Raw genomic sequence first — 24,575 nt, 5'->3', positions numbered from 1 at the left:
GGGGTCACCCTTCCATTTAATGGTTTTGAGAACTTGACCCGATTCCCCATCACAGGAGAGGTGAGGAGTCCAGTGTCCTCACCTGTATCTCCATGAACACTTGTGCTTGGATTCCTGCATTTCTTGTATTCCCCCCTCCACTCTGCATCTAGCTTCTTTCGTGAATTTTCTTCTCTCTTTCTCTTATCAATAAAGACAGAAAACATAGACTTCTTTTACTTTTTTGTGCCCTGCCAAATTCTACAAGCATAAGTCAGGGTAAAGAGGAGACAAAACAGTATAATGGACATCTTGCTTGACATCCCTATTTTTAATTATTCTCCTGTCTTCTGCGACATAGAGACTTTCTCTGTGGCTCTATCTTCCAGCCCGGTCCTTCTTCCATCATCCAGCTTTCATATCTTCTCTATCCTCCACCCTCTTTTAGGTCCTAAGCTTTCACTACCTCCCACTTGGCTGCCCCTGGAAAGGAACCAGTTTTTTCTCACCTTCTTTGAAGAGCAAATCAATCTTCCCTTGGTCTCACCTTTTCTTTCTCTTGAGGCCCATGCATTTACCTCCCAATGGCCTATTAAGAAGTGTTACTAACTAAATTAGATCCATAAGAAGAATTCTGTTTATCACATTTTGAAATCAGATTTTTTTCTTCCTCAACATATGTTTTAGAATCATTTTTGCTGAATCTCAATTTTCTGAAATGCTTCAGCCAACTTTGATTTTGTCAAATAATAAAAATTATAAGAATGTAATTTTCAAGAATGTGATTGGTTAGCTATTACTTCGTAGTTATATTATTAACTAGCCCAACTTAGTTAAATCAAATCAAGTAGCACACATAGGCCAATATGTAACAGCAAAAGGAATCCAAAAGATCTTGAATTTTTAATCAAACTGAAAAGCCAATATAGCTTATGTGTGAAGGTCATATATAAATTCATATATCTCCCTGTCTAGTTTCAAGTCTTCCATCACTTGCTAGCTGTGTGACTTTGGACAAGTGATTTAACCTCTTTGCTCTTCAGTTTTCTCATCTGTAACATCCAATAATAATAATAACAATAATAATAGTACCTACCTTATATGGATGCTGTAAGTAATAAATGAGTTAATACACGTAAAGCTCTTAGAACAATGCCAGGCACCATACAAGCTAAGATTCACATATTCACACCACACACATTATTTCAAGTACTTAAGAACAAAAATATGATATAAAGAAGGGTGACCAATTGGGATTTTTAGATTAAGTATCACAGATATCTGACACTTAAAACATACTTAATGAAAAATTGCAGTTTTTCAACCTATTCTAGTATATCATAAATAAATCTAAAATATTCATAAGGAGATAAGGCATACACCCTTAAATTGTTCTTACAATTTAAGAAAACATATTTTCTGGCCTTTTGGATAATATAATAAAAAGCAGTTTACTCTTTTCAAGAACTCTGTTAAAACAATAGTGCTTATATATTGGATTCTTTATTCCCATGAAGCCCATCCTGGTACCTCAGCTTAAGTATTCATGGCTTAAATATTTTCTTAGATCAGTCTCCTAAGGCAAAAGAAGTAAAAACAAAAATAAACAAATGGGATCTAATTAAACTTAAAAGCTTTTGCACAGCAAAGGAAACAGTCGACAAAATGAAAAGACAACCTATGAAATGGAAGAAAATATTTGCAAATGATGCAACTCACAAGGGCTTAATTTCCAAAATATGCAAACAGCTCATACAACTCAACAACAGTAAAACAGACAATCCAATCAAAAAATGGGCAGAAGATCTAAATAGACATTTCTCCAAAGAAGACATACAGATAGCTAACAAGCACATGAAAAGATGTTCAATATTGCTAATTATTAGAGAAATCCAAATAAAAACCACAGTGAGGTGTCACCTCACACCTGTCAGAATGGCATGAAAAGATGTTCAATATTGCTAGTTATTAGAGAAATGCAAATCAAAACCACCGTGAGGTATCACCTCACACCTGTCAGAATGGCTGTCATCAAAAAGTCTACAAATAGCAAACGTTGGAGAGGATGTGGAGAAAAGGGAACGCTCATACACTGTTGGTGAAAATGTAAATTGGTGCAGCCACTATGGAAAACAGTATGGAAGCACCTTAAAAAACTAAAAATAGAACTACCATATGATCTGGCAGTTCCACTGCTGGGTATATATCTGGAAAAAACAAAAACACTAATTCGAAAGGATACATGCACCCCAATGTTCATAGCAGCCCTGTTTACAATAGCCAAGACATGGAAGCAACCCAAGTGCCCATCAACAGACGACTGGATTTAGAAGATGTGATATACATTTACAATGGAATGTTACTCAGGCATAAAGAAGAATGAAATACTGCCGTTTGCAGCAATGTGGATGGACCTAGAAAATATTATGCTCAGGTGAAATAAGTCAGAGAAAGATAAATACTACATGATATCACTTATATGTGGAATCTAAAAAATAATACAGATGAATCTATATGCAAAACAGAAACAGACTCACGGATATAGAAAACAAACTTGTGGTTACAGAGGGAAGGGCGGAGGGACAAATTAGGGGTATGGGCTTAACAAACTACTATACATAAAATAGATAAGCAACAAGGATAGGGTATAGTGTATAGCACAGGGAACTACACCCATTATCTTGTAATAACCTATAATGGAGTATAATCTGAACAAATACTGAATCACTATGCTGTACCCCTAAAACCAACATGATATTGTAAATCTACTATACTTCCATAAAAAAAATTCATGGCTTAAGAGTTTCTAGTAGTGAGGACATATGTATACGTATAGCTGATTCACTTTGTTGTACAGCAGAAACTAACACACCATTGTAAAGCAATTATACTCCAATAAAGATATAAAAAATAAATAAATAAGAGTTTCTAGTAGGAAATCAGAGGCCAAAAGGAGTTTTAGCATTGTTTTTAATGTTAAGGATTACAAAAAATAGATGATCTCCTGTTGTCAGAAACTCAGGATCTAAAAGTTTACCTTCCTTCCTAGCCTGCCACAGCTCATGGATACTGGCAGATATGAGAATTCTGGGTCAGAGACAAAGCAACTTTAATACTCCTGACACAGCCAGCAGGTCAGCTCCTTATAGCAATTCCCCTTGCCCTGCCCACTGCCCCCTGCCCCAAGATGCACAGGGGCAATGCGGGGCAACGTAGGTGGATGCTGTGCTCAGAGTGGATTTGCATTCCACCTGAAGACCCTCAAGTTTAGGAAACCCCAATCTTTTATAATGGGCTGCAAGCAAACCTATCTGATCTTTGCACAGGAAGGACAAATATTTATTATACCAGACAGTAACTAAATCCACCGTCTGCTCCACAAGGAAGCACTATCTCTACCTTCCAAAGCTGTCCATACATTCTTCAAAAGATAGTCCAGAACAAAAGCTGTCAGTGCCTCTGTTTGCAAGCCATCCAGAAAGAGAGAGACCCGTGGAGAACTGTCTCGCAATATTTATCCCATCAAGTCAGGGGGGAAAGGTATTGTCATATGTTCTTTGGGGGAGGGGGAATAAAGTTAGTTATATGGATAGATAAACAATGATCTCTTCATTATAATAGGAGGAAGATGAAAGGAACAAGATACACATCGTGTTTGCCTTCAGGAAGCTTACAGGTTTTAAACAGATAGGGCTTAAAATGATTCATTGCAATTTGGATAAATTCTACCAGAGAAAATTAAAATTAAATTATGAAATTATATATTGGGGGGACTTGATCTAGTTCATGATGTCGAAGAAGGTGTCACTGAGGAAGTAACAGTTGAAAACAAGGCCTAACAGAGTAGTAGTAATCATCAGGTTAAGAGTAGGGCGTACAGTGTTCTAGGTAGAAGGAAGATCCTACTCCTACTGGATGAAGGAAGCCTAGGTTATTTGAGGAACTACAAGAAGGCCAGGATTATTAGATCAGAATAAAATAAGCAGGGGCTAGATTGGATTTTGGACTTGATCCAGATGACAATGCAAAGTCACAGAAGGGTTAAGAGAGAGAGTGCTATTATTATGTTTGTGTTTTTAAAAGCTTCCCCCTCACAACCATTGTTGTATAAGGAACAGGTTGTAGGGGAATAGTGAATGCAGACAGTGGAGTTGAAAGTTTATTTCCATAGGCCAGGCAGGAGGTGATAGTGATCTGGTCTATAGACAGTGGCAATGTAGATGAAAAGAAATGAATGGATTCAAGAAATATTTATAAAGTACAGTATAGTTGTCAGGCCTGGGTGATTGATTTGATTTAGAGAGAGAAAAATAAAGTCATGGATGATTCTCAGATTTCTGGCATGGGCAACTGCACAGGCAGAGTGCCTAGAAAGAATTAACTAGCCTCTTGAGGATTTATCTCATAAATTCACTTCTATTTCAGTGACAGCAAGCATTTTAGATATATACACATAAGGAACCTGATTCTCTCCAGGGCTCTAAGAACTAACTTTTGTGCAGATGAAAGACAAGCTGTAGGGAATTGAGATGTTGCATATACCTCTTAACCTCAAAATATAGTGCTTTTTTGCTTAAGTTCATTGCAGAAAGAAGACCCTTATGCCATCAGTTGGTAAAAAAATAATGCCTCAAATTTTCCTACCAGTATGATCCCTTCCGAACTCCTACAATTAAAATTAGGGTATAATGCCATCATTAATGCTCCCTAAATTCCCAGCATGTTAGTTCTGAGGCTTATGTCCTTTTCTCATATTGTCTTACTGGTCAGACATACTGAACATATAGTAGATAAGCAACTATATCAAATACGTATTGAGCCTGATGTTCACAACGTGTAAATTATTTCTTAGCATTTAGGAACTCCTAGAAGCATATTCTTGGAGTATTTAAAATGTAATTGACAAAAATCTAACTCAAAGTAGCAAAAGAAAACATATAGCTCAGGTATGTAAAATCCTTCGGAGCAGAGTAGGATTCAGCAGCTATGAATACAGAAGAAGTCATCAGGGTTCTGTCTCACTCCATGACTCACCTCTGGATTCCTTTGTTACTTTCATCATTGGCAGGCTTTCTCCATGAGGCAGGAAGAGAGGCCACTGGCAGCTCCTAGCCTATGTGGTCCTTCTGGTTTCCCAATGGAAAACTGTATTGTTTTCCCACCATGAAAACAGGGAAGACCGTTTGAGTCATGTACCCATCTCTGAACGAATCAGTGTAGCCAAAGGATGAAGCACTTACTGTCCAACTGAAGACACCTGTTTGCCTTGATCAGCTTAACCAGTGTTATATGTAATCTCCTCTCCACAAGAATGGGGGAGGTGATCCCAGAACATGGGGAAGAGGTGATGGATGGGCATGCAAACTAACGAACAATAGATGTCATTTCAGGTAGGAAAATAGGAAAAGTGCTGAAACATCACTGAATGATTTCAATAAGGGCAAAAGCAGAATTATAGACCTGAAAGGTTAAAACAAAGTATATAAATGTAAGATGAAGAGGAGGTAATTATGCGATAATATAAATAAAAAGATGAAAAGACTATATTGTGTTGCTTGTGAATCAGTAGGTGCCAAAGTTTTAAAGTCAAGAAAGTACAAGGATGAATAAAAACTATGTATAGGACTTCCCTGATGATGCAGTGGTTAAGAATCCGCCTGCCAATGCAGGGGACATGGGTTCGATCCCTGATCCGGGATCGATCCCACATGTCGTGGAGCAACTAAGCCCAAGCGCCACAACTACTGAGCCTGCGCTCCAGAGCCCACGACCCACAACTACTGAAGCCCGCACGCCTAGAGCCCGTGCTCTGCAACAAGAGAAAGCCTGTGCACAGCAACGAAGACCCAACGCAGCCAAAAATAAATAAATAAATTTATTTTAAAAAAAAACAACTATGTATAGAATATGGGAATGATGATTTAGTTTTACTATTTTACTACCCTTAAATGAGATGCTTGTATCTGAGCTGGTACTCTTCAACTAAAAAAATAGACTGAAAACAAATTGGAAAAGATTCAGAAGAGTTTTACAAAGATGTGTAGTGGGTAGAAAATGAAATTTAAAAATCAATAATATGAATGCAGTGCTTTGTCTATGCAAAACAAAGCCTTTTGAGATAGATAAAATATGTAAAAGTATTGCAGCAGTAAAAGAGAAATTGAATACTTTTATATATATATATAGTTTTAATTCAGAAAAAAATGCATCTGTACTCAAGATAAAAAAAACAATACAAGAAGTTTGAGAAGAAGCATGAAACATTTGGATTTGAGATAGAGAAATTTTTAGCTAAGAGTTAATAAAGCATTGGAATGAATCAGAAGCCTTTCTGAAATCTTTTAAAATAGCGTTCCTGCTAATACGTTTGACTGGTGAGGACCCTGTGCTGTTCAGAGTCAGAGTGAAGAGTTAGATGAATATAGGCTTCCTGAGGGCAGGAATCATGTGTTTTGCAAATTTGCATCTCAGGGGCTGGAGCATAATAGACCCTAAAATATTTGCTGAGTAAACGTGTGTTGATGCAAATTTGTATAATACACTCAATTCCTAATTATCTGTGTATGGAATCTGTTTTGTGGATCTGCCAAATAAATATTATATTTATGCTGGCGCTATCATGCGCAACAGATGCCTAGACTGCCAATTTTCTAGCTGCTGTGTTTTCAGTGAATAGAAGCAGGATATGCTATTCATCCAAGTAAAAGATTAATGACAATGTGAAACGATATAATTTCTAATTATCTGCAATTTTGGATCCTCTGGTCCATTGTCTCCCTCTATTATTGTCATCAACTAAGAGTTCATTTTAACAATAATTATGAAAGATGGCACTTATTAATATCATAAATTATACTAAATAAAAAGCACATGTTCATAGCACCTTTATAAATAGATTTAATATTGAATCCAGGTTAAAATGGAATTGAGTGATGGAATTTGGGTTACAAAAAGAAACTGAAGGCCCATCTTCTACCTAAGCTCTCCTTCTATAATCATCTCATTATTTAAGTGATAATGAGATGGAGGCCTAACCATGTTAAATGATTGCCCAACGTGAAATAACCTCTTTACGGCAGAACCAGTACTAGAACCTGCTTAAAATGTGAAAATTTCCTGGAGTCAGAGGAAAGTTTTCACAGGCTCTTTCTTTTTTTTTTTTTAAATATTTATTTATTTATTTATTTATTCCTGGCTGTGTTGGGTCTTCGCCTCCGTGCGAGGGCCTCCTCCAGCTGCGGCGAGCGGGGGCCACTCTTCATCGCGGTGCGTGGGCCTCTCACTATCGCGGCCTCTCTTGTTACGGAGCACAGGCTCCAGGCGCGCAGGCTCAGCTGTTGTGGCTCACGGGCCCAGTTGCTCCGCGGCATGTGGGATCCTCCCAGACCAGGGATCGAACCCGTGTCCCCTGCATTAGCAGGCAGACTCTCAACCACTGCGCCACCAGGGAAGCCCCCAGGCTCTTTCTTAATGGAAAAATTCATTCCAATTGGTTAATATAATCCCTACCTTAATACCATCATGAGATTGATTTGTAATTTTCTTTTTCGCGATGCTCTGAAAACAAATTCCACACATGCAGATAAATACAGGCTTAATATGTTTTCCTTTCTCTTTATATATAAGGAACATCTTAGATTTGAGAATTGTGGTTCTTTTTTTCTTCTTCTTTTTTTTTTTTTTCGGGGGACCACACCAAGCAGCATGTGGGATCTTAGTTCCCGGACCAGGGATTGAACCCACGCCTCTTGCAGTAGAAGCACAGAGTCTTAACCACTGGACCACCAAGGAAGTCCTGAGAATTGTGTATTTAAAATCAGGTCTCCCTTAGAAGGTAGGTTTAAGGATAAAGAAATGAGGAAGTTATTTAACTGCATTTAAACTTGAGGTTCTTAGTCAGTTTTACTGATTTACCTTCAATCTGATTAATCTACACCACTGGCCCAGGAAGACATGCTCATTCAGTTCAAAGATCTCCCCAAGTTCTGCCTAAACTTTTCTGAAATCAGTTGAGTAGTTAATGCATTATGAAAAGATTGTGCTTTGCTACAGACAGTCGCTTTTATTTTGAATAATAAAGTAATCCAGTAATCATGCTGTTGGAGCCACCGTAAGTGACAATGGGTTATATTAAGCATCACAGTACAGTTGGTATATTAAAAAATAACACCTTTCTTACAGCCACAAAGAAGACTGTTTTATTTCATTCACAGCTGGGCCAGAGCTGTCCATTTGGACTTCACAAGACACGTCTACCACCTTGGACATTAAAGCAAATGTTACACTGCTTCAGCATGATGCATTTTGGTTTTTAGCCAATCATACTGCAGAGAGCTATCTATTAAATCAGGATAATTTAATCTGAATAAAATGTCAGCATTAGAAAATACAGCAGACTTTTAAAAATAATACCCTACAATCTCTTTCCTGTTTCCTTTATACATTTCTAAAGTTATGTATGTCAGGGCTTTAATAAACTTTTGCTTGTACATCCATAAATGGGAGGCACCCTAGAAGGCAGCCTAATTTTTTTTTTTTTACATGGGATTCCTAGTGCTGAAAGCATTCACTGTTTGGTTCCAACTCTTTATTGAGGTCCTTAAAACTTGATTTCTGGCTTTTTTTTTTTCCTTCCCAAGAGAACAAACAAGCTATAGTTTGAGCCAATAGTAACCCCCAAGCATTTTTATTAATGTGTGCTCAGCAACAGGCTGAGCTTTCTATGGTTGCTTTATCCACAGTCCAATGTTTATCTGCAATTTCCTGTTCACCATCTGGGAAAACCAGATGTAACTCTTTTGAGAGGAAGCACCGAATTTTCATCTCTGCTTCATTATTTCAGATGTAATCAAAGAAGTAAGCCTATGGAGTGTTTTTGACTCTAATACAGTAGAGTTGTCCCTAGCCTGGACAAAATTCCATCTGTGTTCATTATTCTTTTAGAGGAATTTCTATTCCAGATATAGTTATATTAAGTATTATGTTGGTTCAAGCTGATAAATCTTAATTTTTTAAATTAAAGCCAATATCTTACATCTTGATAGCAATACTTTTTGAAGCTCTGGAAGTTCTTGCTACAACTTTTTAAGGAGATTTCACTCAGTGCCCAACCCCCAGAGCCCCCTTGTTGAGAGAGGGAATGTGGTGCAGTGGTTAGAGAAGGGACTCTGGAGGCAGACCAACTGCTTGGGTTCAGACTCTGATTCTGCCTCCTCTTAGAGTTAACCTGGAACAAATTATTTAACCTCTCTGTGCCTTGACTCCCCCATTTGTAGAATGGAGATGATAATACTAGTACTACCTCTTAAGGATTAAATGTTATTCCGCTCATTCTACCCTTCTACTACTGAGAAGAGTGCCTAGCATTTAGTAAATAACACTTATGCGTTACATATTTTTACAGCTATTCCTGTCTCAAACCCTTTGCACTTGATGTTCCTTCTGTCTGGAATGTTCTTCGTTCAGATACTCCCATGGCACGCTCTTTTTTTTTTTAATGTATTTTTTATTTTTGGCTGCATTGGGTCTTCGTTGCCGCACGCGGGCTTTCTCTAGTTGCAGTGAGCAGGGGCTACTCTTCGTTGCCGTGCGTGGGCTTCTCATTGCGGTGGCTTCTCTTATTGCAACGCATGGGCTCTAGGAGCGCGGGCTTCAGTAGTTGTGGCTCACGGACTCTAGTGTGCAGGCTCAGTAGTAGTGGTGCATGGGCTTCTTTGCTCCACAGCATGTGGGATCTTCCCAGACCAGGGATCAAACCCATGTTCCCTGCATTGACAGGCGGATTCTTAACCACTGCACCACCAGGGAAGCCTCCAATAGCATGCTCTTTCACTTCAAATATCACGCCTCAGAGAAGCCTTTCCTGACCATCTTTTTCACTCTCTATCTCTATTCGCTACTTTATTTTATTATAGCTTTGATCACCACCCAATAGTATATATTATATTTATCTCATCTTTCTAACTCTTTGTTTCTTCAAAAAGAATGTAATCTCAGTAAGGATTTTTGTGTAATGTTATATCCCTTGAGTCTAGAATGGTGTCTGGTGTGTGTGTGTATATATATATATATATATATATATATATATATATATATATATATATATATATATATATATGTATGTATAATAGGTGCTCAACAAATATTTGATGACAGAATAAATGAAGACATTGTGTTAAAAGGATATTTACATTAGAGTACATTTCTATAGATATATGGATCTTTCTATCAGAATTCTCTAAAGCACAAAATAATCACAATTACTCCAAAATGCACTAAATTAAATAACTAGGTAAATGCATACTACATCAAATGGCCACATAGGGACACTCGTTGCCCTATGTATTAATGCAGACTTGTAACAAATACTATTATTCAAAATATTTACTGGATAGCTTGTGCTTAGGCAAATACTGGGATTTAAGGGATGACTATAATCAAATGAATTGGATTCTAAATAAGATAGAAAAAAATGTCACCTTCAGGCAAATTTAAGGTTTGAATCACCAGTGTCTTTTGATTATTTTTGAAGGGAGAATGCTTTAGGCAAAAGATATAAACTGACTCTAAGTGAGAAAAACAATACAGTGTATGAGGTCTCAAAATGCCTCATATAAATCTGTAGACTTATCAGATAGTCAGTGCAACTATTTTACTGACATGGGTCACATGCTGGCCTGTCAGGGAGAATTCCAGATGTCCTCCTCCAGATCCTGCTGATAAAGAATTAGAAAAATAATTAACCATACCCATTTGGGTACATATGGTGACAATGAGGATCTTTATGTTTTAGAAATAAAGTGATAGGATTTTTTTCCAGTAGAGTAAGGTGTTCATTGGGTGATATTCTGCCATTTCAAGACTTAGCATTAATTTGTTCAGGACAACAACATGTTGGTAATAATACTGGAATATTACTATCTTTTCCTGTTGTTTGAAAGAGACATTCAGTTCACTGATTTGTTTCTAGAAAAATCTCATATCTCAGTTGAGATATATCTCTCTGACTCTTTCATGTAATATTAGTAATTCCCAGAACTTCATAGTGACCTTATCCTGTTTTATTTTCCGTCATGGCATTATCACCATCAGATGTAGTATCTATTTATTTATTTGAATGTGTTTTTTCATATTTTCTTTCTCTCAGGTATCCATGTCAGATTCCAGTTGTGGTCTAAGAGGAAGTTTTTACTTTTTAATTTCTTTCTAATAACTTAGCTCAGGATGAGGTTGATAACAAAGAATTAAGAAAAAGCAGTATCCACTAGAAAGTAAGCTCCAGAAGGGCAAGGACTTTTTGTTGTGGTGGTTATTCACTGCTCTAGTCCTGGAGCCTTGAACAGTCTCTGGAATTTAATAGGTGCTCAGTAAGTACTCACTAAATGAAAAAAATGGAGAAAACACTGCTAGTCTTATGGATTTGTCATGAGGATTAAACTAAAGGTTGTGTGCAAAAGTACCTTATACAGTAGGAGATGGAATCCAAAAACCCTGAAAGGACTCATGTGGCACCCAGAAATGCCAAACCTGACTTTTAAGTGTATGAACGTCAACCCTTAAATATTGATACTGATTACATGCATGTTTTAAATAAATTTGACTTCTGAAAATTATATTCAGCATCCTCATTTTTATAGAGTGAATTTTTTATGATGATGAGAAGCTCATTATGATTTTCATTAGCAATTGGCTTTATGTTTGGCTTATACAAGCGTCTTTCTTATAAAAGATGAAATAATATCCTAAACATTTTACCAAACCATAGACTGAGAACTACTGATGATCTTTATTTGACTGGTATCTTGGCACTGTTCATTTGATAAAGATGACACTTAAACTACTGAACGAACTTGTTGGCTTTGCTTTGCTTTTCTTTTTAATTAATATCAAGGAAGGCCAGAGACAGTGCTCCACTTAGAACTCTTAAGCAAATGCAAATATTAACATCAGGACCTCTGCAGTGAGATTTTACAAGGATTAAAGAAAGGGAGTTACAAAGCATAAGACATCTGATATTAGCGTGTGTGACAGGCTGATAGCCTCTTTATTTTCTTGATCCTTTCTCCTCAAAAAGATGCATCTTAGAATCTAACTTTTCAAAATTGCATAGTAATTGCATTTATTAGATGGACTGTAGTGTTTTATACTCTGTTTTTGTTGAAAGCATTGACATACAGGAGAAGCTCTGCCGTATTTCTTTACAAGATAGATGCTTTACATGCTGATGGTGACACTTCTTTTAGGCTATCAGGAGAGTCTAGCTTTTAGACCTAGCGTTTTAAATATCTGTGACTTGTTAAAGATGTCTATGTCAGATTCAAGTTATAGTTTAGGAAAAATTTTTATTTAGCAATCAAGGACAAATTTACCTTGAAAAGATATGGGGCGAGGGGGAAGCAGTATCAAAGGCCTCTTCTCCCTCCAGAAATATTGCTTCTTCAGTGTTCTTCAGTTTGCTACTTTTTATCCAATATTAGTACATTCTTCAGTTGTTAAGTCTGGATTAGTTTTCAGCTAACAAAAGTGGAATTTTTCAAGGGGTGGTGAATTATACCTCTACTCCACTTCCCAAGCCCCCTCCACTCAGCTTTGATCTTATGGATCACATCTTGTCATGTCCATTGGGTTGAAGGGTCCTGAGAAGAGAGCATTGGTTCAGTAACTGCTTCCTTCCTGAGGCTGCTGTGATTTCTGGAGTGTCTGGGCTTCTTTTGAAATTCTTATATGGCAGTTCTCTTGAACTTTCTTCCATAATTATCCTTCACACAAACTGTATTGGAGGGGTTGTGAAATGACATGTCTCTCTTTTACTCTGGGCCTTTTTTCTAAAATTAGTAAAATACATAGTCCTTGTATCTTTGGACCAATCAAGCCTCTGTTTTAATTCTATGTAGTTATTAATTTTGGTCCCTGCATATGCCCCAAATCAGGGTCTATACACAAATCCTTGGCCTTGAAAGTTTTATAGCCCCAGAGGAACAAAGATTAATCATAATTATGTTATCTTCCTGAAAATCTCAGACCATGCTTCCTTTTTAAGAGTACAGATGATTCCTGAAGCAACAGGAAACAAAGCTGAGAAGTTTTTGAGCATTGCCTTTTCTTTGCCGTTGTCCGGGAAAGGGAGTATGGCTCTCCCAAGACTGTCCAAATTATTTTCCTATCAGGTGACTTAAGTAACAAATGTCCTTCTCGATTCTCATCTCTTTTCTTTCTTGGCAAATATGATTTCACCATCCTACTCCCCTTGCACACAATAACTCACGCCTTCCTTTGAGCTCCCGCCACCCTCCAGGTGGCTGTGCTATCACATTTAACACGTTGCAGTAAAATTTGGCACGAGCCTCTCCTCCACTGTAGACTCTGATCTTCTCCAGGTCAAGAGGCATGTATTATTCATCACTGATGAATAGCATGGCAAATAGCATGCACATAGTTTTTGCTTAGTAGGTGTATGTTGAATGAATGAATAGCAGTCATGTAACATGAACATTGTAACATGTAACATGTAGCAAGAACACTGACCATTGTATGACACAGTAACCATGTTGCTCTCATATTGGAAAGAGTTGTACTTCTCTTGAATTACTGTGTGTGTGTGTGTGTGTGTGTGTGTGTGTGTGTGCGCGCGTGCATGTGTGCATGCCTCTGAAACATCTGCTGGAAAAAGCACACTGGAATGAATGTATAGCTCATTTTTAGCAAATAGTACTTTGATACCCCACTCCTGATGCAGTCTTAGTTTATTTTCTATTTGCCTCATTTCTCTCATTTTTATTTTATCTTATGTAGATTATATGTCTTTATAAACTACTTAAAACCCTTTTAGGAACATTAGGTAAACTTTCATATTTTATAGGAATAATAAAGAAGCATAAAGAGGGTCCAGTACCTCTTTGCTGAGGAGGAAAGTAGGGGGAAAAACACCCTGAGAATGCTATTTACTATTACCCAGGTATTGAAATAACGTGATAGGCAGCTTATTTACAAAGCTGCCTCAGCTGCCAAAGAAAATGTCTTCCAAGGACAGTAACATAGCTCTGAAAATAAGAGCTTAGTCGTAACAAAGGAGACCACTGTGATGGCATGTGTTCCTTTACCCTTCAAAACAGCAGCCATCGGGAAACACATCCCTAAGCAGTTAGGCAATCTGCATCCCAACATGAAGACTTCATCACACCTGACCTTTATGTGGTTTTAAACCTAGGATTTAGTGCAAACAATTTTGGGTTACCTCAGCAGTACCAATTGAAGATTTAAACATATATTTTTTAAAGATTGCACGTCTGTCTTAGCTTTCAAATGACTAAATATTGACCCAGAGCCTTAACATTTTGTTTTTTGTTTTTTGTTTAATTTTTTTGTAATTGACTTACACTATATATTCGTTTCAGGAATACTGCGTAGTAATTCAATATTTTTATACATTACAAAATGATCACAATAAATCTAATAACCATCTGCTACCATACAAAGTTACTACAATACTATTGCCTATATTTCCTATGCTGTACATTGCATCCTTGTGACTTATTTATTGATATTTTATAACCGAAGTTTGTCCCATTTAATCCCCTTCCCCTACTTCACCCAGCCACTCCCCCTTCCTGGCAACTACCAGCTTGTTCTTTGTTTCTATGAGTCTGTTTCTGTTTTATTATGTTTGTTTGTTTGTTTTGTTTTTTAGATTCCCTGTATAAGTGAAATCATATGGTATTTGTCTTTCTCTGTCTGACTTATTTCTCTTAACATAATACCCTCTGGGTCCATTCATGTTGTCGTAAATGACAAGATTTCTTTCTTCTTTATAGCTGAGTAATATTCCATTGTGTGTGTGTGTGTTTATATACACCACATCTTCTTTATCCATTCATCTGTCGATGGATACTTAGGTTGCTTCCATATCTTAGCTATTGTAAATAATGCTTCAGTGAACTTTGGGGTGCATATATATTTTTGAATTACTGTTTTCATTTTCTTGGGATAAATACCCAGAAGTGGAATTCCTGCTGGGTTATATGGTAGCACTATTTTTAATTTTTTCATTCAAGTCACTGCTATGGGTGTTAAAGGAAATGCTTGCTCTTCTGAGAAATGGTGTTGGACCTTGAGTTAGAGGTGATGATGACTTTGTGGATAAGCTTGCTACAACAAAAAAAGTCAGTGATATTCAACAAATACATGAAACAATCTGAATACAGTTAAATGCCACATATAATTTCTATTCACAAGTTCGCATTACAGTGTTTCAGCAAAGTAATTTAACCAATTCACATGCTAAAGTGAATGGTAACGGCTGTCCTTTATTGAGTCTTTACCACATGCTAGGCATTGTGCTAAGCACTTTAATCAAGTTAATCTAATTTAATTCTCACAACACATTTATGAAAAAAATAGATTTTATTCATATTTTATAAACAAGGATACTGAAGCTCAGAGAGGTAACTTCACTTGCCCATAGTCACACAGCTATTAAGTAGCAGCCAAGGTTCAAAGCCAGGCCCATCTGATTCAGAGTCCACATCTGTAAGCACTTCACTTTCTCACTCCCTGTTTTGTGAAATCATCATATTCTTCTTGTCTTCCATTTAGAATGTCCCAGGCAGTAGTGGGTTTTGATGCATTTTCACCCATAATCAAAGCCAGTTAGATTAGTCTCTGTTTTTAGTGATAACAGGCAGCAGAATCTTCAAGCAAGTGTTTGACTTAGAGGAGATGATATCTCCTGACTCCTCTCTCCACACACCTGAGTAATAGGCCTTCAAATGAGTTATGAAGAACAGCCTTGACATTTGGTAAGATTTTATCATAAAAGTACATGATACCCTCCCAGACAGCATGTATATCACACTCTTGCATTTTCAGCATGTTTTTAAAATTATTTCCACTTTGTGGCACATGGAACTTTCATTTGAAGAAAGAGAGAATAAGAAATAAAGAAGAGAATACACTAGTATACCATCATAAAGGGAAGTTTTTGAAGACTTTAGCTGGCCCAGCTCTACATTTAAGAAGTTTGGCTACAATGAAAAAGTTAAGAATTTTAGCCAAAAAAAAAATCTTTACTGCATGTTAGATCATGATATTTTTTAATTAAAAGAAATTCAGAAAATTCATGAAGGAGATAGCCTTAATTTTTTTAAGACAGGTTTTGGACTATTTGGGTTTTTCTCATACATTCATGATTATGCTCAGAAATTAATATTACTCTGCTGTTCCCATTTCATTTCACTGCCCTGAAATCCTGTTGTTGAAATTACAGGACTTGAAAATAACAGGAACATCCTGTTGTCAAAAATAAATTCCTTAGGATAAAGTATTAATTCAACTGAAGCCAATTTTTTTTGGAGGGTGGGAAGTTCCTCAGTGGGAGGGGAGCTTATGAATGACAGAGTGCCATTCACTGCCCTTTCTTCATATCTTTGGATTCACTGGCCTTTTTTCATATCTTTGCTATATCTCTAACTAAATGAAATTTATTCTTCCGTATGAATATATGTTGCAAAAACTGCAAAAACTTAATATGTGGTGTCATTAAAAACTTTCATGAGAGGGATAAGTAAGGTCTAAGCTGCTTGGGTCACTACTATTGAGTATTATATTCAGAAATATGCATGTTTATTGTTTCTATGATTTATTCAGTAGTCCCCTAGCCCCTGGGAATTCATATGCAAGGTAAAATAAAACACTGGGGACACTTGCTAAAAAAGGAATTTTTAGATTATTAGCAGAATATGGCCCCTGAAAACACTGGGGTTATTTTTCTTGAGTCTGACTTATGCTTTGGACCCTCATTTGGAACACTGACTTAGGAGTTTAGACAGTCAGGTTCTGGGCAGGCCTCAGAAGTCCTTGGTTCTTGGGTTCTTCACCCATACAGCTAGAGTGAGGGTGGAATGACCTTTATTATTTCTTCTAGTTTTAAGATTCTATGAAGAAAAAATGCCTTCGTGAAAGGAGGAGGTACAGTTATCTTTCTGGTGGGCGGGTCGGGTTGATGGGACATTCACAATGCCTTGCTTTCTGATAGTCAGCATTGGGAGTCCTTCAGCAGTCACCCCATCCAGACTGTGGGCTTCCCAGTGGCTTGAAACTCTCCCTCTTCTAGAAAACCATCAGCTAATTGGCCTTTTCCCTCCAGAACTGTTTGCCTTCTCCTTAGAGGACAGCAGGTAAGAAACCATCCGTTCAAATGCCTAGAGAAGCCCCTGAACCCAGCTCTGTCTCCTGCTGCTGACATTTCTGGGCCAGGCCTGTTTGTCAGCCTGTGGCAGTGCAATAATGTTATGTTGGACTTCCTTGAGGGTTACCTACCTCGTTTTGAATGACCCATAATTACCTTGACTTTTCAAGTTGGAACCAAGTTTCAACAATGGTTTTGCAGAAACACAGATGAGTCATGCGGAAAAGCTGCAAGGGGAAAGTTTTCCTCTTTCCCCTCTTGCAGAGCCTCTGTGGACAAAGGCGGATCATCTTATTTGCATGACTAAATCACACTAAGTATCTGCTGATTGGCAAGGAATTCCAGAGGGAAAAAGCTGATTATCAAACCCCACCTCTTCCATGAAGTCTTCCCTGACTACCGCAGTTTGAAGACTTTTCTATCGTTAAACTAGTACTATTCAGCACTTTTCCCTAACAGATAAAAAAGGTGCTAGGTGTTCACACTTCCCTCTCTACTATTTGGTATCTTCTTTTTATTCAAATACAGGTTAAGTCTTGTATAGACCTAAGAGAATTTGGGGCTTAGTAATAGATGATTTATATATAATCATCATAAATATCTTTATTGAGCACCTACAGTGTTCCAGGCTCCCATCCAAGAGCTTTACATTCAGTTCTCACTCCGCTCTTACGAGGCAGATGCTGTTGTTCACTCCATTTTATTTTTTAGGAAACTGAGGTACAGAGAAGCTCAATACCGGCCCAGGTCACAGAGTCAGTAAAAGGTATACCTAGGATTGACTCAAAACAGCCTGCTTCCAGAGCCTTCATTCTTAACAGTACACTCTTTTTTTTGTAGGCAGTATTATACTGATGCAGTAAGAGACTTTTTCCTACTCTGTCCTTCTTCCCGCACATAAATTGTCAATAGCAACATCATTTTCTTTTGAGAAAATTCTTTACCTAAATCATAAAGGAAATCATTTTATATCTATGTATCTGGTATCTAGTGTAAGACTTTCCAACTTCGGACTTTCAAATGTTGCTTCTACATCTGTATGATCTAATCCTTGAGATTTCAAAACTTCAAGGAAAGTGAAATGTGTCATTTCCCATCAAAGCTGGGGATTCCCCATAGAGTGGACAGAATTTTGGCCTCCATTTGCTTCCAGTTTTACTTTCCTTTTCTGAAATTAATCCATAAACTCTATCTCGTTTCCCCCAGATATTTTGGCCTGTATTTCTCAACCATTTAAGCATTTATTAGATATCCCTCCCATGTTGGCAGTGTATTGTGGGATTTTATAATGTTCTCTCATTGTTGCATCGTACTTCTCTTGCTCCAAGACCCTTCAGGGAAGAAGTTATGCCTTTTACATTTGCTAAGTTTCCAGCTGTAACGGCAACGTTGCAGGAGGTATAAAAATACTCAATAAATATCCATTAATTGTAGTATCATAGACCAGCTCTAACAACGACCCAGTATGAACATATTAAGGGTGTTTAGATATCTTAAAACACATCTTTGATGTGCTAACCCATTACTCTGAAGACCAACATCCTTAAATATTTGTTCAGTAAAAAATTCAGCACATCACATTGAATTGAACTCAGCAACAGAGTGAGTATTGGAATTGAGACATATCTATGTTATCTACAACTTGACATAATGACCTTGAAATAATTGACGTTATCACCTCATCTACTTAACATTATCCTGTTTTCTCAATAGTTAAAAGTTAACACTGTTGTTTCCAGGATTACGATTTTACAGAAAGCACAAGGAAGTGTATAGTGTATTTTAAACAGGGTATGACTAACTTCAATTAACAATTTCTTAGTGATTTTAAGTCAATCTTTAGGAACATTACTTATTGCAATGTGTTACAAATGTTAATGTGAGTATAGATGATACAAGATGTGGGTATGACTGAGCATTCACTCCTACAGGGAATGCTCTAGGCATTTTTTCTTGGAGTATCTGCAACTTTCACATAAAGCCAGAGAAATCAGTGGGCCTAATCTTCAGGACAGTGTAATGTGGCTACTGTTTAGTAGTATATAGTCGATTAGAAGTTAGATTATCCTTCTACCAAGTGATTTTGCCCTTTTGAAAAATGATTACCATTGCTGTCAGGATTTTTTGCCACTTGAAACACCCATATCATTAATAGAGTGGCCACAGTGACACTTTTGTAAGCATAGACCTGCACTTCTACCTTTCTCATAATTTCCATGGGCTCTAAATGAAACACTACAAGTGTGTTCTAAGACTGTGGAGGGAACAGTATTCCAAAGTCTACAAAGTCTTAATCAGGAAAAGGAGAGAATATTTATGCTCTCATGAAACATAGCCCCTAACTTCTTCTAAACTATTCCTAAATGTTTTGAGTTTATTGAAATCACAGATTCAAAGCACAAAAAATAAAAAATGATATCTCCAACGTCAATCTAAGATCAGAAAGTGTGGATACTTCATCCTGCCTGTGTGATGAGGGATTAGCCTCACCTGAATCTGCTTTCCTGCTTTCCTCACTCTGTTGCTGAGTCCAGTTCAATCTGATGTGCTGAATTTTTTATTGAACAAATATTTAAGGATGTTGGTCTTCAGAGTAATGGGTTAGCACATCAAAGATGTGTTTTAAGATATCTAAACACCCTTAATATGTTCATACTGGGTGGTCGTTAGAGCTGGTCTATGATACTACAATTAATGAGTATTTTCTGAGTATCGTTGTCCGTAAGTGCAATTGTGAATGAAGATGGGGGGGGTGCAAAAAGATAAATATTTCTTGCACTTTAATCTTGTATTCCCACGGTCACCTCTATCACCTTTTCAGATACAAGAAGGTGATAGGATTAGTCAGAAAAAAACTTTTTAGCCAACCATTCAGAGGCTTGGTAAGCAAGAGGTTAAGGAGGACACCTTTGAATGCTCTAGGACAATGACATTTTCCAGTACCTATCCATTTTGTTTTATGAGGACATAGAGCATTAGTCCATGTAAAAAGTAACGAGTCAGACCTTATTCTGATTAAATTCTGAAGGGGCTTGATTCACTGGAACCTACCTGGAGCGCAGTTGACAAGCACTGTCCACTGGACCGATTTCAACAGTATCATCAAGTTGTTAAGGGGACAGACTGCTCAGACTTGAGTTTCTTGGAAAAAGAACAAAAAGAAAAGGTCATTTGGGGGTATCATGATTTTCAGACTGTTTTTTATCAATTCTTTCTACGCTGTTAATACTTTTAAGTTTTTAATGAGCAAATTATGTACAATACAAGGCTACATTTTAGTGTATGTAGTATATCTGACTACTTCAAAATTTTAGGCAGTTTAATATTCAGTGAATCAAAATATCTGCTCCTTTTGAAGTAGATGAAACAGTATTGCTTGGATATGTCCACATTTTTCTTAGCTCAATCTTTTCAAGTAATATAAGCATGTGGATACATTTTAAATACTAAAAGGTGAGACTGATTCTTATTCTTTGATCACTTGTCAATGCATAGAATTAGATAGCAATGCTAACCATGGAGTAGATTTGAGCTCTGAAACTGGTAGACATGGCAGTGATATCGGCAGGAAATGAGGTGTAGTTGGACCTCAGAGGACCTGGAATTAAAATGCTGAAAACCAGACCACACTCTTCATCTCTCAGGGACCACAGAGTCTCACTTGTTGTGGTGGACATCTCAATGCTCCTCCCAACCCTTGCCTCCCCCCGCCATTTTTCTATCCATTTATTCTCAATATTCATTGTGTGTTTACTCCAAGATGGCTGTTTGCCCTGAACTTAGAATGGTTCTAGTGCCCACTACTCACTGGCAATTATCCATGTGAAATTCTCAAGAGCAAAAAGCTGATTGGCTCAGCTCAACGTTTAGAGCAGAGTCACCAAGTTATAAATCAGGGGCAAGCCAGAAGAATGGCTGTCTTTGGGTCAGGTATCCATCTCAGAGCTGGTCACCTGTATTTGGGTGATCTGTGGGTGGGGTGTGAGGATAGAGGCATATAGAACACAGGCTCTTCCAGAACCCTTGAGCAGTGTCGGCAGTTATGGAACATGTCTATTGTGCCCACAACTAACAGAATCCTTATTCCTTCAAGGGTTGTTTAGATGCAGCGGATTGAGTATTTACGTCCCATCCACACCTGTCACAGCCCAGCACTCCCCTTCTTGTTTTGTTCCACCGGTCTGCAGATCGCTTGTGTCCTCTCTCACTTTATTCGCTATCTCTCTCTCCTTTTCTGTAACGAGAATGTTCAGGTTGCTAATCCCAGGCTTCTAAATGTGACAGATCTCTGCTTCTCTATCCCTTTTGCTTCCTGTTGCTTTTCTCTCTCTGGTTCTTCAGGCTGCTGTGACCACCATGTGCTGCAAAATCTCTGGGCTTGATTCTCCTTGGGGTTACACTTGGCTTCACTGCCAAATAGATGTAAAGATTAGTTAATTTTGTTAATTACTTTAAGCTACTTTATGCCTCATGAGTGCGCTAGAAGAGTGCTTCTCCAACTTTTCAATGTGCACATGAAACACGTGGGGATCTTGTTAAACTGTAGTTTCAGGAGCTCTGTCATGGAGTGTGAGATTCTGCATTTATAGCAAACTCCCAGGTAGTGTTGATGATGCTGATGAATTAACAATGCTTTGAATAGAAGATTAGATTGACTTATTGTAACTATGATCTTCTTGATGGGAAGGACCGTGCCTTAGGCATCTTCATCTGCCCTTCCATGTCCAGCACCATACCTGATACGTGAGAGATATTCAAATGTTGCTTGGACTTTGATTAAACTAAGCACACAGGAAACACAGGATTTTCTATGCCTACTTTTTTTAAAAGTGAGTGGTTTCAAAGACTGCTAAAAATCAGTGAAATAAATAAACATTTCTTAAGGGTCTAATTATGCAAAGGACTAGGAGAAATATTTTAAAAATTACAGTCCAAGTCCTCAAGGAAACACTGTCCTACTAACTCTAATATGTCTTTGCTAGAATTGTGAAATAATTTTAGAATTGTAGGGGTAGCAGAATGAGCCTATTTATGCTATAGCATTTGACCTCATATACTTTGTGTCATTTTTCCATACGTACAATAAGGCTAACGGGACTGTTATGATATTTATGTGTGATAATACATGTAAGGATTGAGTATCATGCCTGGCACATAGTAAATGATCACTGCTAATACTGTTAGTAGTGGTAGAAGAAGTAGAAACAGTAGTAGTAATATTTAAGATTGTTTTCATTACTAGCTAATTCAGCTTAAGAAAATACTTTGCTCTTCCTCTTCTTCTCTAAGTCCATACATTATCCTAATATGAGATTTCACTTTGTAGGGCTTATCTGCAATTTAGTCTTAATATTGTTCTTGTTTAGAGTTTAAAGGAAAATGAATTTTAGAATTCAGTTGTATGCACTACAACAGAAGGACTTCTAGAAGAATTTATTTTCCTAACTTGCAGCTCGTTAAACAGTTATTTTCTCTTCACTCCAATGTCTTCATAAATTTATTCCTGAGAAAAAAATGAATGTGCTTAAAGGGCTCTCTCTAAACCTCTCCAGTCATTTTGGATGGTACAGGAAATGCACACATATACACAGAAATACATGCATACATACATAAATTCACAGGTGAATTAAAAGTGTGTGTTAAATAATAACATCATCTTTGGAAAGAAAGTAAATTGAGCGGGCAAGGAAAGGAATATTGAACTCATAAGTATTGGCTTAGATATTATTTATAAGCATCTACATAATGAATAACATCTGTATTCTTCAACTAATAGGGCCAATACATCGATGTATTGTACTTTCTACACAAAGTAGGACTCAGTTTGCAATAAGTGAACAATTCTTGATTCATCATACATTTTAAAATTTCTGGAATAAAACTGACAGACCATCTCTTTTTTTCCCATATAAAGTAGGGCATCACCATGAGTTTCCACGTGGAAAAGAAAAAGCTGGTTGGAGCGGCAAATGTAGCTGTGACATAGGTGCCATCATTAGAGAAATCTCCCCTCCTGGGGGAGGTTGGCACATGAGCCTATGAGTCATAACTATTATCATTGTCTTGTTGAGGAGAAGTACTTATAAAGACCTTAGAAACAAACATCTATTATTCTTTCATTACCTAGTTCCGTTTTCATTACCTATGTAACCCAGATGTAACGCACATGTCAGATGCCTGGATTGCTTCATGTCCTCCAGTGCGCCAGGGTCAGCTTGTTCTCTAGAATATAATTTAAATGGACTCAAATTACAGTTTCACGTACAGGGAGTTCCCAGCATCTCTTCCAATATTTTTAGCAGTTGTAAGTGAAGCTTTTGTCTCTCCTGGACTCTTTGCTTCTGAGCCCCTCCTTATGCTGATTTCATACAAGAATAAAAAAAATGGAAATACCGTATACCATCCACATAATTTTTTTTAATCAAGTTGGGTGATACAAGTAGAAACACTTCAATAAGTATAAAGAGCTACCTGGGTGGGGTGGGGTGAGGGAGTAATAATAATCTTACTAAATGAGAAAGTGACATAAGGCGTTGTGAATGCTCCAGGGTAGACGTGAAGAGGAAAAACTGAAGGTAGTGAAACAACATCCACTCATTTCATCTGGCTTAAAATAGAGAAAAAGATGAAGTCCTGGCAAGATTTTGAAATAAAGTAGGATTGTCTGAGGGTTATAATAAGAAAGAAAATTTACCCATGAAACTTTAAAAGGGAACAGCAAAAGTTAGTCGTGTGATTACAAGAACCCAAAAGAATATTTAACACCAAAAGAGAGAAGGGTCACCAGAATGCTTTGAAGCTGGTTGAGCTAGTAATTACAAGGAACAACTTTCCTCGCCCTTTTTAAGAAAGCAAATCCACGTGGCCTTTGTCTCATTTTCTGGTAACTGCCACAGCTGTCCTTGAAGCAATAGTTGCCAGCAGGTTAATCAGCTGCTTCCACAGCCCTGTGTATGCAGAGTATTCAGTCTGCTTGTTTCTTACATTACATTGTTTTTCCAAGAATTTGTTCCCAGCCTTACTTCAGAAACTGTTTTGAACATGATATTCAGTTTCCTAACTCCCCACATCACTTTCATGTGATCTAATCTTCAGACTACCTGGATGTACTGTACATCTTGTTCAGTTGGACTAAAGAAAATTCTGGTTAGTGAGGCTTTTTTTTCCCTTTAAGGGTAGGGTATAGTTCATTTATCTTGGGAACTTTTAAATGTATGTCGCAAGTTTTATTCTACATCAGTAGAAATTCCATTCAGACAAGACTGATCAGAAACTTAGAATACGTATTAGCTTTAAAGGAAAAGTTCAATGAGAATTTAAAACAAGGAAGTGTTAGTATGTAAGATAGAATGTAGAATGACATAGCCAGCTCCACCTGCATTCCGTGGCCCAAGTCACGTGAGTAGGGGCCCTG

At 37.4% G+C, this 24,575-nt stretch overlaps 2 protein-coding genes across 17 annotated transcripts in view; one reads left to right on the top strand and one right to left on the bottom strand.

The window, feature by feature from the left end:
- The window catches only part of ADGRV1 (adhesion G protein-coupled receptor V1), a 560,219-nt gene that overhangs the window by 435,745 nt on the left and 99,899 nt on the right, over window positions 1–24,575 (top strand). The window lies entirely within an intron of this gene.
- LOC309659001 (uncharacterized protein) overlaps window positions 1–24,575 on the bottom strand; it is a 64,698-nt gene that overhangs the window by 37,462 nt on the left and 2,661 nt on the right. For 3 of the 16 annotated variants that reach the window (XR_014262475.1, XR_014262481.1, XM_082458326.1), the window contains exons 2-6: window positions 23,285–23,383; window positions 21,300–21,395; window positions 20,213–20,302; window positions 17,318–17,430; window positions 83–182 (exon numbers count right to left, since the gene is read on the bottom strand). Coding sequence is in view for 2 of the 16 variants with exons in the window: in XM_082458326.1 (XP_082314452.1) it covers window positions 83–148 (66 nt within the window). In the remaining 14 variants the exon portion in view is untranslated. The other 13 variants (XR_014262478.1, XR_014262482.1, XR_014262483.1 and 10 more) reach the window with 12 other exon arrangements.

The sequence above is a fragment of the Balaenoptera physalus genome (genome assembly GCF_965194825.1).
Source record: "Balaenoptera physalus genome assembly, chromosome: 3".
Classification (NCBI taxonomy): domain Eukaryota; kingdom Metazoa; phylum Chordata; class Mammalia; order Artiodactyla; family Balaenopteridae; genus Balaenoptera; species Balaenoptera physalus.
This window is presented reverse-complemented; position numbering and strand designations above follow the sequence as displayed.